The sequence below is a fragment of the Sardina pilchardus genome, chromosome 5 (genome assembly GCF_963854185.1).
Source record: "Sardina pilchardus chromosome 5, fSarPil1.1, whole genome shotgun sequence".
Lineage (NCBI taxonomy): Eukaryota > Metazoa > Chordata > Actinopteri > Clupeiformes > Clupeidae > Sardina > Sardina pilchardus.
The window spans coordinates 36,355,415-36,374,056 of record NC_084998.1 but is presented as its reverse complement, the minus strand read 5'-3'; the positions used below and the strand labels follow the sequence as shown (position 1 = coordinate 36,374,056).

Genomic DNA, 18,642 nt, shown 5'->3' with positions numbered 1-18,642 from the left:
ATAGAAATCATTAGTTAAGTTAGAACTGGAACGTTTCATCTTTAAACTGTCTACCTTCACACTATCAACTCTCTGTAAACTATGCAACCACCATGTCTACCCTAGCTACACCTTAGTAACCATATCTACATTATCTATCTATTTTTGCATTTTCATGCACTGGTAATTCCTTGGAATTGCATTTCTAGTTCTTCTTCTAACGCACGCAATTCAGCTTCAACCGCTTAACGTAGAAACTCCATTCAAATTTTGTCGCGTAGGTCTTACTTACGAGATGTGGGCTTTGTATTTTTCAACTTTGTAACTTTTATACTTTTTAAACTATTAGTTAAAAACTATTACAATTTCCCCCATAGACTTAACATTGCTCATTATGACATCACGGCAGCAATTAGAATCTTACGCCAGGTGGCCGGCCACCTGGGCACCAACTGTCAGTTTCTCTGGCTTTAAGCATACAGTCTCTCAGAAGACTACATATCCTGTTAACTGTTTCCTCTGTCCACAACTGTTTCAAAATAAAAGTCCTCACTGCAATAATACACTATTAAATCATTTAACCATTGAAACTACTCAACTATTGAACTGTTCAACCATTCCAACTGTCAGTTATCATCCACTATGCCTCCAGTCAACTACATGAAACCTCCATGTACCTAGCAACCAACATAGCAACCATTAAAATTAAGTGTTCATGACCGTTTCCATAGCAACCAACATGATTATACTGCAGTAACTTCTTGTTTCTTGATAGTGGCCACCATGGATACCCTAGCAACAAATGTTTCAAAATAAAAGTCCTCACTAGCAAGTTAGCATGGTTAGCATAGTTAGCATTTTTAGCATAACTGCAAAAAATCATCAACTAAGTCAGCTAATCAACCTGGTTAGCATTATTAGCAAATTTAGCATTGTTAGCATAGTTAGCATTTTTAGCATTACTGCTAGAAATCATCGGTTAAGTTAGCTAATCAACCTGGTTAGCATTGTTAGTAAAGTTATCATTGCTAGCATAATTAGCATTTTTAGCGTAACTGCTAGAAATCATTACCTAAGTTAGCTAATCAACATTTTAACATGAATAGAAATCACTAGTTAAGTTACAACTGGAATGTTTAATCTTTAAACTGTCTACCTTCACACTATCAACTCTCTGTAAACTATGCAACCACCATGTTTACCCTAGCTACACCTTAGCAACCATATCTACATTATCTATCTATTTTTGCATTTTCATGCACTGGTAATTCCTTGGAATTGCTTTTCTAGTTATAGGTGATATTATTCTTCTAACGCTTTTTGTGTGTTTAATGCGGCTTCAACCGTTTAACGTAGAAACTTCATTCAAACTGCGCTGCGTAGGTCTCACTTAGGTGACTTCAGCTTTGTATTTTTCAACTTTGAAAACTTTATCGTTGAATTTATATTAATTTTTTAAAACATTTTTTCTCCCTTAGACTTAACATTGGATTATGACATCATAATAGGGCAATTAGAATCTTATGCCAGGTGGCCAGCCCCACCTGCAGCAGCTCTCTCTCTCTCAGGCTGTAAGCATACAATCTCTCTGAAGACTACACATATCCTGTTAAACTGTTTCCTCTGTCCACAACTGTTTCAAAATAAAAGTCCTCACTGCAATAATACACTATTAAATCATTTAACCATTGAAACTACTCAACTATTTAACTGTTCAACCATTCCAACTGTCAGTTATCATCAACTATGCCTCCAGTCAACTACATGAAACCTCCATGTACCTAGCAACCAACATAGCAACCATTAAAATTAAGCGTTTATGACCGTTTCCATAGCAACCAACATGATTTTACTACAGTAACTTCTTTATTCCTGATAGTGGCCACCATAGATACCCTATCAACAAATGTTTCAAAATAAAAGTCCTCACTACCAAGTTAGCTAGTTAGCATGGTTAGCATTGTTAGCATAGTTAGCATTTTTAGCATAACTGCTAGAAATGGTTAGCTAAGTTAGCTAATCAACCTGGTTAGCATTGTTAGCATAGTTAGCATTGTTAGCATTTTTAGCATAACTGCTAGAAATCATTAGTTCAGTTAGAACTGTAATGTTTAAGCTTTAAACTGTCTACCTTCACACTATCAGCTTTCTTTAAACTATGCAACCACCATGTTTACCCTAGCTACACCTTAGTAACTATATCTACATTATCTACTGTATCTATACATTTTTGCATTTTCATGCACTCGTAATTTCCCTGGAATTACATTCTCTAGTTCTAGTTCTTATTCTTCTTCTAACGCTTTTTACGCGTTTAATGCGACTTCAACGGTTTAACTTTGAAACTTAATTCAAACTGTGTCGCGTAGGTCTTACTTAGGCCATCTGGGCTTTGTATTTTTCAACTTTGTAACTTTTATACTTTTTAAACTATTTAATTAAAACTATCAACATTTCCCCATAGACTTAACATTGTGATTATGACATCACCGATTAGAATCCTATGCCAGAACTCTCTCTCCCAGGCTTTTAGAATCCTATCCCAGAACTCTCAGGCTTCTAGAATCCTACTGTATGCCAGAACTCTCTCTCTCAGGCTTTTAACCAAAGATTCTAGAACAGAGCAAGATGGATCAGTGGCGTCAAAAGAGTGAAGTACGCTCTGAGTTCGACAGGGCGCCATTGTGGTAAGCTCAGCGCAACATTTCAGACAGAGTTCCAATCATACAAACCCACCTAAACAGCTGTTTTTGCCGTTGCCAGCTGTTTTTTTTTTAAATTTTTTTTTTTACCCTAAGCCTACTCTGGCCATGTGAAAAGCATGATTTATTATTTTTCACCATTCCACTGATAAGGATATAGGCTATTTAGGCATTTATTTAATCCGATAATAGCCTAGTTATTGCGCTGGTAAATAAATCACACCAATTCCCATTGGGAGATAGGCTACTGTTAAGGTAGCTAGCAGGCAAACTAACTTAGCAACGTTATTATCATCATTTTTCTTTTTTTTTCTACCCTTACTCTAATGAAAGTCCAGATTGTTTGCTGCTCCTCTTTTCCCCATGGACAGCTTCGCCCATAAACAATTTCCCCCCGTAAACAGTTTAGTTTCCTTCACCCAAGCTGTCAGCTGTTCCATAACGTTACTTTCACTAGATGGCGATTTCAGAGATTTGGATTCTGTGAGGCTAGTTCTTTCCAGTAATCTCCAAAGTCTCAGGAGAGTTGAACAACGACAGGTAGGCTACGGACTATCTTTATTAACATGAAGCAGCTCATATCGTTAAACACGCCGCCTACAGTGTGAAAGCTTGTTGTGCAGTGTGAAGTAGCCTAACATGTTAGCTTGGTGCCTGTAGCCATGGTCGTTTGCAATCAGCCGATAGGGTTGCATGTTTTTTATTGCACCTAATATCTTTCGTTGTCAACTGACCTGAGCGAATAGGTTCATTGCAGCCCATATTCTGTCTTATTTCTCTCAACTGCAACATTGACAGACAATTGTAGCCTACTATAGCCACGAGCTATTAGCCTAGTGTATTAAACTTGGTCTAACGGCATTCGTCTTTTTCATGGCTGCTGTGCTGTGTCGTTCATAGTAAATGTGTCGCTCCCTCATTATCTCTACTGAGCGCATATAGTGTCGTGGCCAGAGCCATAGAGAGAGCTGGTCGAGGCCACATAGGCTACAGTTGGGACATAAAATAGTTTGACAAGTTAAGGCATGTTTAGTATGGCAGTTCTATCCATAGGCTGTATGATAGTCTCTCAGACTGTTTATTTAAGGATTTCCGATGTTGTGGTCGAAAGCGGCACCTCGTGGTTGTTACACTAGGCCTAGGGGAGAGCAGGGTCAATTGAAACACTTTTCAGTTTAACGTCTTTTTCAAAACAGGTGAAAGGGATACAAATAATGTTGTCATATGATCAACAACTCACATGTGTCCTCTCTTAGTTACCAGTGTAATTTCATATACACCTTGAGTGATCGCGTTGTTTTTTAACTTTGAACATAAGTTGTCATTTGTTTCAATTGACCCACCCAGTCGGGTCAATTGAAACACATGTGCGGGACGAATGAAACAGCATATTGTAAACAGAAACCATTCACTTCACTCTAGTTTTTATGAAACATACCTAACAACATACTTCTGTACTTGTCATGGCTAAAATTTCACCTGATTCTTCAAAATATAAGTAGGTCAAAAAATTTATTTTTCCATGTGCGTCAATGTCGAGATACGCGTTTCGATTAAACTCACATTTCTTCATTTTATACCATGCTGATGACTACATTTCCATCTAATTTACTTATTTCCCGTTGTAAGCCTTGTTGAGGGATTCACAATTGATCTTCCTCTTTTATTTTGAAACATTTGATTTTTTTTTGCATTGATAGTTCGGGTCGATTGAAACAACTGTTTCAATCGTCCCGACAGTGCTAACTAACACTTAAACATATTTTGCTTCTAAACCTCAAAATGCTGACATTTAACACTTTCAGACATGTTTAAGTAATGATTCATCTCTCGTATGGTCATGTGATCATTGCATGAAACAATAAACACGAGTTGTGATCACAAAAAAATTACCGCACATAAGATTTTACTTGCCGGTGTCAAAAACAGGTTTGCGGGGATAACGGTGGAATTCGATGACGTCATGGCACGAGATTTCCCGTGGTTGGCAAGTCTTGTGTGTTGAACAAACTGACGACATATGACATTTCAGATGTGCATGGTTTTCGAGGAAATCGCTGTGTTACTTTCGTCCCGCGTTTCAATCGACCCGGCTCTCCCCTACATTTAATAGTTCACTTGGTGAAAGGGTGAACATTTATAATGTATGTGTGCTTCAAATGGACGAATTAGTTATGGAGCTGTTGAATTTGTTATCATATGTTGCTTGCCAGCAATACCGCTATTGAAGGTATGCTGAATGGATGTTGCAGCCTAGCCTAATTTATACCCTCGGAAATACTATATATCGTATTTATGCAATATATTTAACGAGTCTAGACATGGTGTTGTCTGACCGGTTTCTCGTAATTGGAACAAATAGCTTTACAGAATAAATACTGTTAATATTTTAGGGTCAGCGCCATAGGATTCCCACTGTGGCCAGCGTCTGTGACGACACCTGAGCTTACTAAAATGGCGCCCATGGAGCTAGAACAATGGTTAGAACGTACTTCAACATATTCAACGTATTATCCGGCCACTGATCCATCTTGCTCTGTTCTAGAATCTTTGCTTTTAACCATGCAGTCTGGCTCTGATAAGACTACAGATCCTGCTCAACTGTTCCCTGTGCCCAAAACTGTTTCAAAATAAAAATCCTCACTACCATAATTCACTATCAAATCATTCAACCATTTAAACTACTCAACTATTTAACTGTTCAGCCATTTTAACTGTCAGTTGTCATCAACTATTTAAACTACTCAACTATTTATACTCAACTATTTAACTGTTTGGCTATTCCAACTGTCCGTTTTCATCAACTATGACTCCCTCCAACTTTTTCTGCTGCCTCAAACTAAATTCACTATTAATTAATTCAACTTTTTAACTGTTCTGCCATTTTAACTGTCAGTTGTCATCAACTATTTAAACTACTCAACTATTTAACTGTTTGGCTATTCAAGCTGTCAGTTTTCATCAACTATGACTCCCTCCAACTGTTTCTACTGCCTGAAACTGAATTCACTATTAATTAATTCAACTATTTAAACTACTCAACTATTTAAACTACGCAACTATTTAACTGTTTAGCTATTCCAACTGTCCGTTTTCATCAACTATGACTCCCTCCAACTGTTTCTACTGCCTGAAACTAAATTCACTATTAATTAATTCAACTATTTAAACTACTCAACTATTTCACTGTTTGGCTATTCCAACTGTCAGTTTGCATCAATGACTCCCTCCAACTGTTTCTACTGCCTGAAACTGTTTCAAAATAAAAGTCCTCACTCAAATGATTCACTATTAATTAATTCAACTATTTAAACAATTCAACTATTTAACTGTTCAGACCTTCTAACTGCCAGTTGTCTTCAAATATGACTCTGCCCACAACTGTTTCAAAATAAATCAGTGTCCTAATTCCGTATTTAATAATATAACTATTTAAACTATGCAACTATTTAACTCTTTTAGCCATTCCGAATTACAGTTGTCATCAGCTATGTATCCCACCAACAGTTTCCTCTGCCCACAACTGTTTCAAAATAAAAGTCCTCACACAATAATTCTCTATTAAATAGCTCAACTATTTGAACTACTCAACTGTTTAACTTTTTGCTCATTCAAACTGTTAATTGTCATCAACTATGACTCCCCTCAACCTTTTCTCTACTTCACCTCTATCTTTGTCTCAATTTTCATGCACTCGTAATTCCCTGGAATTGCTTTCTCTAGTTTCTGTATGATTATTTATTCATTTATGTATTTCATTTGATTTTATTTTCATTTCTATGTATGTTTATGTGTATATTAGTTGTATTGTCTCTTTGTGTGTGATATGTTTGTTTGTATGGTTGTGATTGCCTTTAAGTTCTCTATTGGCAATAAAGTTAAAAAAAAAAAAAAAACAAGACAAAAATGCCAGACGGAGCGGCGTAATCGCCAGCGTTCCCGTGACACCAAGACATACAAGACAGACAAACAAACACAAATCAAATAAATAATAAAAGCAAACAAAATCAGGAAAGTCCACGCCAACTTAGCTCAATTGACTGCATCCGAGTCAGACGGCCGAGAAAAGTCCCAGGGCAATGATGCGTGCTTGCGTTCAAGATCAATCGCATATCAGTGGGCAAAGCTTCCGAGAGCGAACTGAATACTAGCATTTCTCACATGCATAAGTGGAATCGAACATGGTTACCTTCTTAATGGGTTACATGCTGCCACTCAGACATGCCACCACTACGACATGCTTCCATTTAGACATGCCTCTATTTCAACATGCTGCTAATCCGACACATTTTAGTACCCCATTCCGACAGTCTACAAATTCGATTTTTCCCCCAAGTCAACGTTGTAGCCTAATGCACCCCCCCCCCCCTACTCCTAAGTTACGGCCCCATAATAGCTATCAGTGCGCATCGGAGGTCTTTCACAGAGTGTTGAAGAATGTTTCCTGAAACGAAGCCCGTCACAATAATGCAGCACACTGATATGGAGCACTTCCTCACCTTGAGTGTCTGAATGCTGCTGTAGGCTACTCTTGCCGTCCATATCTAGTCTACTTACATTCTTTTCAAAAAAGTGAATAGCCTTGTGGGTGAATAGCCCATAGGCTACGATAAATATGTTTTGGCCTCAGTCTTACAGACGGCTGTCGATTTTTAAATGTAGCCAACATCACTTGCGAAATTGGACGTGGCACATAGCCTAATTATTAGGCTACCTGGATTTAATATAGTCCATAGACTTTGTTCATCCTATTTTAAAATGAAATGTGCTGCGGGGAAGCATTGGGGAAGTCAGTTTAGGTTGTCCTGTAACAATTTGCCTCTTATTATAATCAAGAGATAGGGCCTTACGTTAACGGGCAGAAGGCCTGTTTACATGTCAAACATGCATTCATCTAACAAACGAAAAACACAAATACCTCACTGTATTGTGTCGTAAACAGTTAATGAGTTCGTGGCCACCTAGCGCGCAACTGCATCGCACGGTGAGCTGAAGGCTCGACGCTTGCTTATTAACACAAAGCTTCGTAAAGCACTAACAACCTAGCCTGACTCTTGCCAGACCCTTGTAGTTCTGCCATGCTCCGCCAGAGGCGTTTCGCTGAGCTCCACACAGGGAACTCCTTCCAGGGAGCAAAAAATGATGAACCAATCAGGAGCGCCGAAGCGAGTGTTTGATTCAAACAACAATGGTGGCACGCAGCATGAGTCTTGTGCTGATGTTGATTCTGCTATTTCAACCGTTTTGTCAAATCTATCGAGTATTCATTCTTTAAAAGATGAACAGAGAATGGTTTTGAAGACATTTATTGGTGGCAAGGATGTTTTCACCCTTCTTCCGTCCGGGTTTGGCAAGAGCTTGAAGTAGCCTAGCACGTCATTCAAGATAACGCACAAGTGGTTTATCAAATCACATGCAAGGATGTTTTACAAGGTCCCGCCTTCAGAAATACGTCTCCTATCTAGAAGTCCCAGATCCTTGTGCGAAGCTCAGCGAACTACAAGGATCTGGCGAGAGTCAGGTTACTAACAACCACCCCCCAAAGTTCAGTGTCCATAAGTCCAAACAATAAACATAAAATCCGACAGTCCAAACGATAACGAGATCTCCCAGAAACGAAAAAACAATGTTTATCTCACAGTTTGTTAGTCGTTCCAACAATCTCAGTTTTCGCGTTCGTTAAAAAAAAGGCATTCTGTCATTGCTGTATTCCAAGGAGAAAAAAATCATCCACAGGGTAGGGATCACAGTAATGCAGCATGCAGGAATCTCTAACGCTCAAAACTTTGTTTTAGCGCCTCAATACATAACAATAGCTGCCGCGCGCTCTCCTCGCGTGTCCATTTAGGGCAGACCCATTCATTCGTGCCCAAAACTAATGGGTTGGGAGCGTCGCCTGGCTGTGTCGGCAGACTGCAATACAGTCGGTCTCGAGGGGTTAAATAGCGCACGTTACTTGAATTTTAAACCAGCTCTTCTCTTACCAGTAGCCTAGCCATACTTACTTAATAATCAGATGTTATGCTCATTTTTGTAGGCTACACCTCACCGGTAAGCACGCACGCAAATGCTGGTTCTGCACATCTAGGCTATTAATTAGAGCTGAAGATCTTTGCCTGAGGGCTTTGATGGGTCGGGTCGTGTTCGGTCTTAATTTTTGTCACTTCGCACGGGCTCAGGCCGGGCCCGGGCTTCCGCTGTAAATTAGTGGTCAGGTGATGCATGCGTTTCGAGTGCGAGAAAGATTCGAAAATGGATTTTCCTCCAAAAAACATGTAGCCTAATCAAGTGAGTAAAGGTTTTCAAATGGTAACTAAATATTAATTGAGTCTTAAGGTAGACAGAGTATAGCCTAGTGTTGGCATTATTAGGCTATTTGATTATTTCAGCTGCTGTTCACCGTCGTGTTGAGGCTGGAATGGATTGTGGAGAGAAGTGGAGAAGTTTCGAAGCAAATTCTGCTGAGCCTTTATCTTAATATTAGCCTGGTCATATCTTAATATTGTTATTGCCAAATAACATCTTAATTTAGAATTTATCTTAATTTGATTTGTTAACAAAGACTCGTTTTTATTGGCACGTTGGCCCATTTGTTTTCGTATTGGTGGTTGTGTGGAGAGATTTTCTTTTATTTTCATTAGTGGCCTATAGCCTAGTTATAAATAAATTATGTTAAAAGACGTATACATGACTCATTCATGACTAAAGGCAAAAGATATGTGCATGCGCAGATTGCAATAATGTCGGGCTGTAAACGGGTTCGGGCTTTTAAAAAGGTGTCAATCAAAATGTCGGGTCGAGCTCGGGCTGAACACTGTCGGGCTCGGGACTCGTCGGGTCTAACTTTTAAGGCCCAATTACAGCTCTACTATTAATTGGCCTGGCTATATAATAGGCTTAGGACTGTATTTTGCCTTCGTGCAACTTTAGTTGTGCTCAATATAAATTATTGTCAGTAAGGATAGGTCATATTACCAAATGGCGAACTTCGAAAATTATTTGGGATATAGAGCCGTGTCCATTACGCACTACAGTTATTTTTTAGGCTATTGTTTTATTTGAGTGTTTTTGTCTACCATGGCAAACATAGTTGAAACGTTCGCTCTAAACTTATGTATTTCCAATCGGCTTTCACAATTAGCTACAGCTGCGCCGATGATCACCATGAAAACTTGCAATGTCTATACAGAACTGCTTTCACTTCGCGAACGCAACATGCACAACAATATACCGATATTTAGCAAACACATGTATTTCCAGCTCTCAAAACCGATGAGGTCCAGATCTCAGTGGCCTCATAGCTGCCTACAGCCATGCATAGTAAGCCTAATGATAGCCTAATAGTTATGACATTAATAGCCTATTAATGACCTCATGTCGGAATGGCACGTTGTTTGAAAAATAAAAGTTAAATACCGCCGAGTGGGGATATGTCGGAATGAACAGCGGATACCAGCTGGGTTGTAAAACATTCAAAGACTCTGCAACTGCAATCTGACATGCCGAGCGTCTGTTCAATACGGAAGAAGACTTTAACTTATTACTTAGCCTATATATTTCTTATAACAAAACGTGAAGAAAAAATACAAGGACTGACCATCTCGTTTCTACATTTGATTTAATGCTATGTCACACCCTATCTCTTCCCTTAGATTTCAAGGCATAGAACAGATAACCCTACACAGAGGGGGTGATGTCGACAGGAGGTTATGTCAACGGGAACTCTTCTGGATCTATAAATTAGAGTCACTACAGCCATCAGGTCTAAATGAGGATTTTGACATGAGTGTGCTTATATAACTTTGAACTGCTTGTGCTTTGTTTTATGATGGCTGTAGCCTGATGTGTACAAGGCATAGACTTGTTCTTTTTCTTTCTATATGTATGTATATGTTTCATGTATTATCTAAACTACACTACCCATGATGCTTCACTGACACAGAGTGTTTTTCCATACAGAGACTTGTAAAGACCACAAGTCCCATGATGCTTTTTTGACACAGGTGTTTTCAATCAAGCCAGGTGTATTAACTCAGCACTGTTGTCTGTATGATTCACTCTGCCTGATGAAGGTCTAACGACCGAAAGCTAGCAAGTCAGTATCAGTAAAGCTATTTCTGCACAAAGACTTGAAGTGTGCGGATTCTTCTTTAAAATATACATTTGATTGGTAGCATGTTTGTAGCGCGCCAGTTTACCCATCCCCTACATCAAAACAGCTTAGAATCAATCAAAGAATCAGCTGTGTCGGCGTTAGGCTGTAGGCGATTTTCTATAACCATTTTCATTAATTTCAACAATGGTTTATTGAAACGTCGTTTGCTTTGCTGATCACACAAGAAGAAAAAAGGACTCCAACGGTGCGTTTCACCGGAAAACCAGGAAGCGAGGTAAGCGGGCCGGTGTCCGAAATAGACTTAGGAAACAACCTCTATCCCGGATCCCTCTGCCCTCAATAATTCTCTCAAACGCCCAGTCACTCCGCAACAAGACTGACGAGTTGCAAGCCAACGTGAGATCTCAACATGAATTTAGAGACTCTTGCTTGTTGGCGATCACAGAGACATGGTTGCAAGAGAGAGACTTGGACACCGAATTAGCCATAGACGGATTTGGCGCACCCGTACGGCTGGATCGAAACGCAGCGGTGACAGGCATGTCACGCGGGGGTGGGGTTTGCTTGTATGTGAACCAAAGTTACTGCAAAAATGTTCTTATAAGAAAAAGGCTGTGCACTTAAGACGTGGAACTGCTGTCCGTGTCGCTGCGCCCTCCATATCTGCCCCGTGAATTTCCTCAAATATTCGTCATGGTGGCCTATATTCACCCAAGAGTTAACGCGGATAACGCATCAGACTTTATATTACAGTCTATCCAAAGACTACAGGCCACATCTCCCGACGCGCCTGTTTTAGTCCTTGGTGATTTTAATCACTGTTCTCTTAAGAATATTTTAAGAAACTTTGACCAATACGTCAAATGTCCCACAAGACTCAATAAAACTCTGGACTTGTGTTATGGTTCGATTAAAGGTGCTTACAAAGCCCTCCCCCTTCCCCCACTAGGAGGGGCTGACCATAACTGTATTCATCTAATACCAAAGTATCGTACTGCCTTACAGAGGGAGAAACCTCTCACCAAACAAGTTACCCCGCATTCACACTGTCTCCGTCCGTCAACGGATCTCATTCACTTTGCATGGGGCGGACTCGAAATGCATTGTGGGTCCGTCCGTCGCTTCAGCTCCGTTGCCTCCGTCAAGAAAGTTGAGAAATGTTCAACTTTTCAGGCAGCGACGGATCCGTCAGCCAATCAGATCACGTGTATGCAAATACACATACGGCAGATCCAACCTCCGTGATCCGTTGACGGACGGAGACAGTGTGTACGCGGGGTTAAAGTCTGGACTGAAGATTCTATACTGAGCTTGCAAGGCTGCTACGACTGCACGGATTGGCAGGTGTTTAAGGAAACCTGCGTGGACTTAGATGATATCTCAGATGTCGTTAGCTGTTACGTTTCCTTCTGTATGGACAATGTAATCCCAGATAAAACTATTAAGATATATCCCAACAGTAAACCTTGGGTGACAAAATCACTTAACCCTTCTATTGTGTTAGGGTCAAAATTGACCCGTTTTCAAGTTTAACTGTGTAAAAAGTACACTTTTCTTTTTTGTCCTGGAATGAGGCTTCATCTAATCCTCAGACACACCTATTTAAATGCAGCAAAATTAATTTTCACAATTTTAGTAAATTCTAAAGGTCTCAAAAAAAAAAAGTTACATCTGTGATGTTACGGGTCCAAAATGACCCGGCAGAGAATACTGGCTGTTGTATGCATCACTTCAAAGCTATGGGTTGCTCTGAGGATCAATTATGGCTCACATCACCAACACACACACACACACACACACACACGCGCTCACACACGCACACACACACACACACACACGCACACACACGCACGCACACACACACACACACACGCACACGCACGCACTCACACGCATGCACAGACACACACACGCGTACACGCACGCACACACACACACGCACACACACACGCACGCACACACACGCACGCACACACACATGCACACGCACACACACACGCGCACACACATACACACATGCGCGCGCGCACACAGGTGCACGCACACACACGTACACACACACACACGCACACCCACACACACACACACCATGCACACACACACACACGCGCACACGCATGCACACACACACACGCACGCACAAGCATGCACAGACACACACATGCGCACACGCACACACACACGCGCACGCACACACACACACGCGCGCACACACACACACGCACACACACGCGCGCGCACACACATACACACACGCGCGCGCACACACACACACACATTCACACACACACACACACACACACACAGGCCTCTTTCACATGCACAGACAGAGACCCACAGAAACACACGCATACAGGTGCACACACACACCACCCCCCACGTGAACTCAAACTTTTTTGCAGCATACATTGTTTATGAACATTCGCTCATATAAAGAGGGTTTGGGTGGGATATTATCAGTTGAATTCTGTAGGAGTATCAGTCAACATGAGCAAAAGGTATACTGTTTATGAGGCGCTGGATCATATCTTTGGTAATGATGGTGATCCTGAGGATAGAGGGCAAAGTGAAGCTGAGGAGGATGTGTCTGAGGATGAGGATGATGTTCAGTATGACCCTGAACAAGACCAAACATCTGATGAGGAGGACCCAGATGTCACAGATGATCAAAGAGAGGTTCTAAGTCAAGAAAAGGTGACATTTCATGGTTATCAAGCCCTCTTCAAACCCAATCCAGGGCATCGACAGAGAACATCCTCAGAATGACTCCAGGGCCTACTAGATACGCTGTGTCACACGCCCAAGACATCAAGTCAGCGTTTGAACTGTTCTTTACACGACCTATTCAGAATATCCTACTTGAGATGACCAACATGGAAGAGAGAAGAGTGTTTGGTGATAGCTGGACAGAGAAACACAGCTCGATGCCTACATGGGACTGTTGCTTCTTGCGGGGGTATACAGATCCTGTAATGAAGCTACGGCCAGCTTATGGGATAGAGGTAATTGGTATGGTTAAATAAAAGTTGGTTTTATGGAAAAAAAAATACTTGCTTTCTTTATCCTACCATTTATCTATGCGGGTCCGTTTTGACCCGAAACACCAAAGATGTCACTATTGTTAATAATTTTAAATAATAATAATTTATTTTTTTATTTTTTTTGGTATGTGTACTCTAATATTAGTTTATAACACATTTACAGTTTATTATTACTCATTCTATAAGAAAAAGAAATATATTTAGTGAATTTAAACAGTTTTTGCAATCAAAAACGAGTGGTATATTTTAAAATAATGTGTCTGTGGAGCCAACTAAAAACAATTCACACACTGATTCCATTTATATGAATACATACTAAGCCAGCAATTAGCTGAAAAACTAAATTTGAAGAAAACTGGTGATTTTAAGCATTTGCAAGCATTTTAAAATCATGGGTCCAAATTAGTGCTGCCACTAACGACTAATTTTCTAACGATTAATCTTTCAACTAATTTTTCGATTAGTCGACTAATCTAAACGACTATTTTTTTAAAAAAATAGTCAATTTTATTCCATTTTAATCCATTCCTTTTTGTCCATTTTATTTTTAACTCAACTGAAGGGCCAAAACATGACATATAGCCATAGATATAGATATGCTCATATCAATATCAGCCTACTTTTGTAGAGTTAATAACAGAATTAATAACATTACAGCCGTTAGAGACGGGAGACCAAAAATAAATAGGGGGTCAAAAGCAAAACGATTAGTCGACTAAAAAAATTGGCGTCGACTAATTTTCATAATCGATTAGTTCGATTATGTCGATTAATCGCGGCAGCACTAGTCCAAATGGACCCGCTAACACCACAGGTGTAAACAGCTTTCTAACACAATAGAAGGGTTAAGACTTTGCTTTGGAGAGCAGTGTCAGTATAAAGATAAGCTTGTAGGGGAACTGGAGAAAAATAATTTAGGATCAGCATGGGACAGTATGAAGGTGATAACTGGAACTAAAGAAACAAGAGATTCTAGGATTGTGTTGGATGGGTTTAAATGTGATAAACATTTTGCACAGGAACTGAACAAATTTTATCTGAGGTTTGACTCACCAACATTCAACAACATCATCTTAGAGCAAAAGAATGACCTTAGAGATAGTGTCTCCCCACCTTTTGATGTACATGATGTAATTGATGTGTTTAGACACACAAAACCTAAGAAGAGTCCCGGGTCAGATAATATAGGGGGTAGACTGCTTGGGTTATGTGCTGACCAGCTTGGTGAAATATTTTATCACATTTTCCAGCTTTCTCTCATTGAACCGAGAGTCCCTAAAATTTGGAAACACTCTATTATTGTCCCAGTGGCTAAACACAATCATCCTAAGGTCTTGAATGATTTTAGGCCAGTTGCCCTGACCTCTTTGGTAATGAAATGTTTTGAAAAACTTATGAAAAGGTTCATTTTAAACTGCACAGAGAGTCTCCTGGACCCTCTACAGTTTGCTTATAGGTCCAAGCGAGGGGTAGGGGATGCTACTGTCACCTTACTACACATGTTATTTAAGCACCTTGAGGGCAGTAACACTCATGCTAAGATTTTATTTGTGGATTTCTCATCCGCTTTTAATACTATCCAACCTCACATTTTAGTTGACAATCTTATCAGAAATGTTCAGTTGGACCGTGGCTTAGTTGGCTGGATCCTGGATTTCCTTACAAACAGGACTCAGCAAGTGAGGGTGAATGGGACACTTTCAGATGAGATGACATCTTCTACAGGGTCACCTCAGGGGTGTGTCCTGTCTCCTCTGCTATATATCATCTACACAGATCACTGCCGTAGTCAGCATGCAAATAGACACATCTCGAAATTTGCAGACGATTCAGTCATTGTCAGTCTCCTACACAGTAGCGAATCTGATCATGGTCCAGTTATTGATGACTTCATTGCTTGGTGTGACCGTTCCCATCTTCATCTGAATGTCACAAAAACTAAGGACATGGTCATCGATTTCAGGCGCAACTCCCTCCCTTCTCTGACTACTACCATCAAAGGGCAGACTGTGGAGGTAGTTGAATCTTACAAGTACCTGGGTAGCTGGATTGATAGTAAGCTTAATTTTAACACCAACACAGAGCACATATACAAGAAAGGGCAACAACGTCTCTTTTGTTTGCGTAAGCTGGCAAAGTTCAACGTAGACAAAACCATTATGACATTATTTTACAGGTCCTACATTGAATCTGTCCTGTCTTTTTCCATGGCATGCTGGTATAACAACCTCAGTGTGAAAGCAAAAAATTCTCTTTCCAAAATTGTGAAGGTCAGTGGGAAAATCATAGGTGCTCAGCAAAGCAGCCTCACTGACCTCTATAATAAATCAACCCTGAGGAAGGCCAAGTCTATTTTATCAGTCAGCGCTCACCCCCTCCACCCTGAATTCCAGATCTTACCATCTGGTTCACGATACAGATTGCCTACTGTAAAAACCAATAGATTTAGATTTTCATTTGTTCCCAGTGCCATATCTCTGCTAAACACTAATCTCAAATAGATCACTTCATTTGATGTTTATTTATAATCTACTTAATTTATTTTGATGTTATTCTGTTTTTTATCAGGTACAGCTTTGTATGTCTATGTGCACACTACACTTTATGGTCTGTCCTGTTTTGTTATTTGTGTTGTCTATAGTGTATGTCTTGCTGCACAACCAATTGCCCTTTTGGGACAATAAAGATGGAAAGTTGAAGTTGAAGTTGATTAATTTCGCCAGTCATCACCTTCATTTTAATGATTAAATGAGATTAAGGAGTCGACTATTGACAGATATGCGGTCTTCTTCATCATTAAATGCAGTTGAAATGCGGGCTGAAACTTTCTGCCACCTGGTGGTTGTTTGGGTACATTGTCTTAGCCTCGAAAAAAATCGGCTTGACAGCCTGCGGGATCTCTTCGGGAGTCCCGCGGGAAAAGGTGCATTCTCAACCCGTACCCACTGTATGTAATGTGTTGTGTAGGCAGTGGTCCTTATTTAATTACTTATTTATCTGATTTGATTTTACTTGTTTTATTTTTATATTTCTTATTTTATTATTTTATGTTATTCTACTGTTGTCATTATTATTGTGTTGTACAGCACTTTGGAAACCCTGTGTTTGCTTAAATTGTGCTATATAAATAAAGTGGATTGGATTGGATTGGATTGATCGGACACAATTTGTGAATGAAATAATCTTTGAAGTGTTTTTGATGAAATCCAAAATGGCGGAAAATCCATCATGGTGGAAATTGACGACATAGGGTGCGTTGAACTCGAGCAGGTCCAAGGATTCCAATGAATCATGAGACTGTCCCAAATCTGGGTTATGTGTAGTGTTGATTCTACATTAATAAAATATCTATTACTAAACTTTGATTAAAGCAGCTCTAAATATTTGCTCTTGGGTCCCCCTACAGTTGAGAAGCGCAATATTAGACACATTAAATATGCACTTTTTTTGCTACACACTATGAACATAACTGTGATACAATATAGAGGCAATGCACAGATACCTTTAAAAAAAAAAAAAAAATACTGATCTTACATACGAGAACATGTAGAATATTGTTTTTGTAGCAGTACTGTTAAATGTTCAAGGTGGAAAATAATGTGTGTGGGGGAGGTTTGAGGATACATGGTAAATTATATGACCTGTAGTCTACTCTTTACTCCTCTCTTTAATTTTAGATTTGTAATGGTGGATTGATGGACACTAGTAGAAATGATCAAACATGCTCACATAACATGACCACATGTAGAGTTTGCTTACATGACCTTGTGTTTGCAATTTCATACAGTGGAGAATCAGAGGACACAGGTGAATAAGTTTAGTGAGCACATGTACAGCTGTGGTCACTGCTTCATAATGAGAACTCCTCATAAAACACAGACAGCCATAAAAACTTAAGCTACAGTATATATAACCCAACCCCAACCTGCAGCCCTGAGTTGGTCTATAAAGGGCAGCTCTATATATATACTGTACATATCTTTCAATTGTGTGCATCATTTGGTTTGCTTATGTTTAGCTCAATAACGCTTAGGCTCAGTTTACTGGCTCAGGTTCATTGTAATGTAAGTGATGTATTTTAGTCACAAACCATGTAGAACATTGATATTTCAACATAAGCAGTACCAGCATGCCTACCTTTATATAATACAGTATGTATGGTGTGTGTATGTTATCACTTCACATGTATGTGACAAGCTAGCTGGCATAGCTAGAGAGAGTGAGTTAAATGAAGGAGAGGAGGGAACTGACCCCATTGGAGGAAGCCTGAGACATACTTCTCCCTGGACAAGGCAGAGCCACGGAACTCCTGATACACCCCCACTAGCAGATCCAGTAGAGTCTGTAGCCCCACTGGCCCAGGTTTCGTGAAGACCCCTGGCAGCCGTGGGTCTCTGGGCCGTGAATCTGCTGACATCATGGCAGAGCTGTGCTGGACTCGGCTCAACTTGTCTCCTGCTCCATAATCCCTGTAGTAGCAGTTGTTTTCACCTTCAACACGCTTCTGCAAGACTCCAGCCGTACTGTCACCTCAGAGACTGGGACACAACTTCTCTCTTTTGTTTTCCTGATAAAGTGTTAACCTCTCCACTCTATCTTTCTTTCACTCTGTTTTTCTGTCTGTGTCGTTCTCACCCTCCCCCCTTTCCCCCATTCGATGTCTGTCAAGCCTGTGTCTCTAGCCCTGACTCAAGCCCTTTTTTGGTCTGTCTCTCTCTCTCAGCCACACACACAGACACACACACACACAGACACACAGACACACACAAATGCTCTCTCCCTCTCTCCCTTTCTCTCTCTCTCT

At 40.1% G+C, this 18,642-nt stretch overlaps 1 protein-coding gene across 2 annotated transcripts in view; it reads right to left on the bottom strand.

The window, feature by feature from the left end:
- The window catches only part of LOC134080777 (myotonin-protein kinase), a 351,463-nt gene extending 333,050 nt beyond the window's left edge, over positions 1-18,413 (bottom strand). For both annotated transcript variants that reach the window (XM_062537385.1, XM_062537386.1), the window contains exon 1: positions 18,090-18,413. In XM_062537385.1, coding sequence (XP_062393369.1) covers positions 18,090-18,258 — 169 coding nt within the window. In that variant the 5' untranslated portion in view covers positions 18,259-18,413. The remainder of the gene's footprint in view (positions 1-18,089) is intronic.
- Between the last annotated feature and the right edge of the window lie 229 nt (positions 18,414-18,642).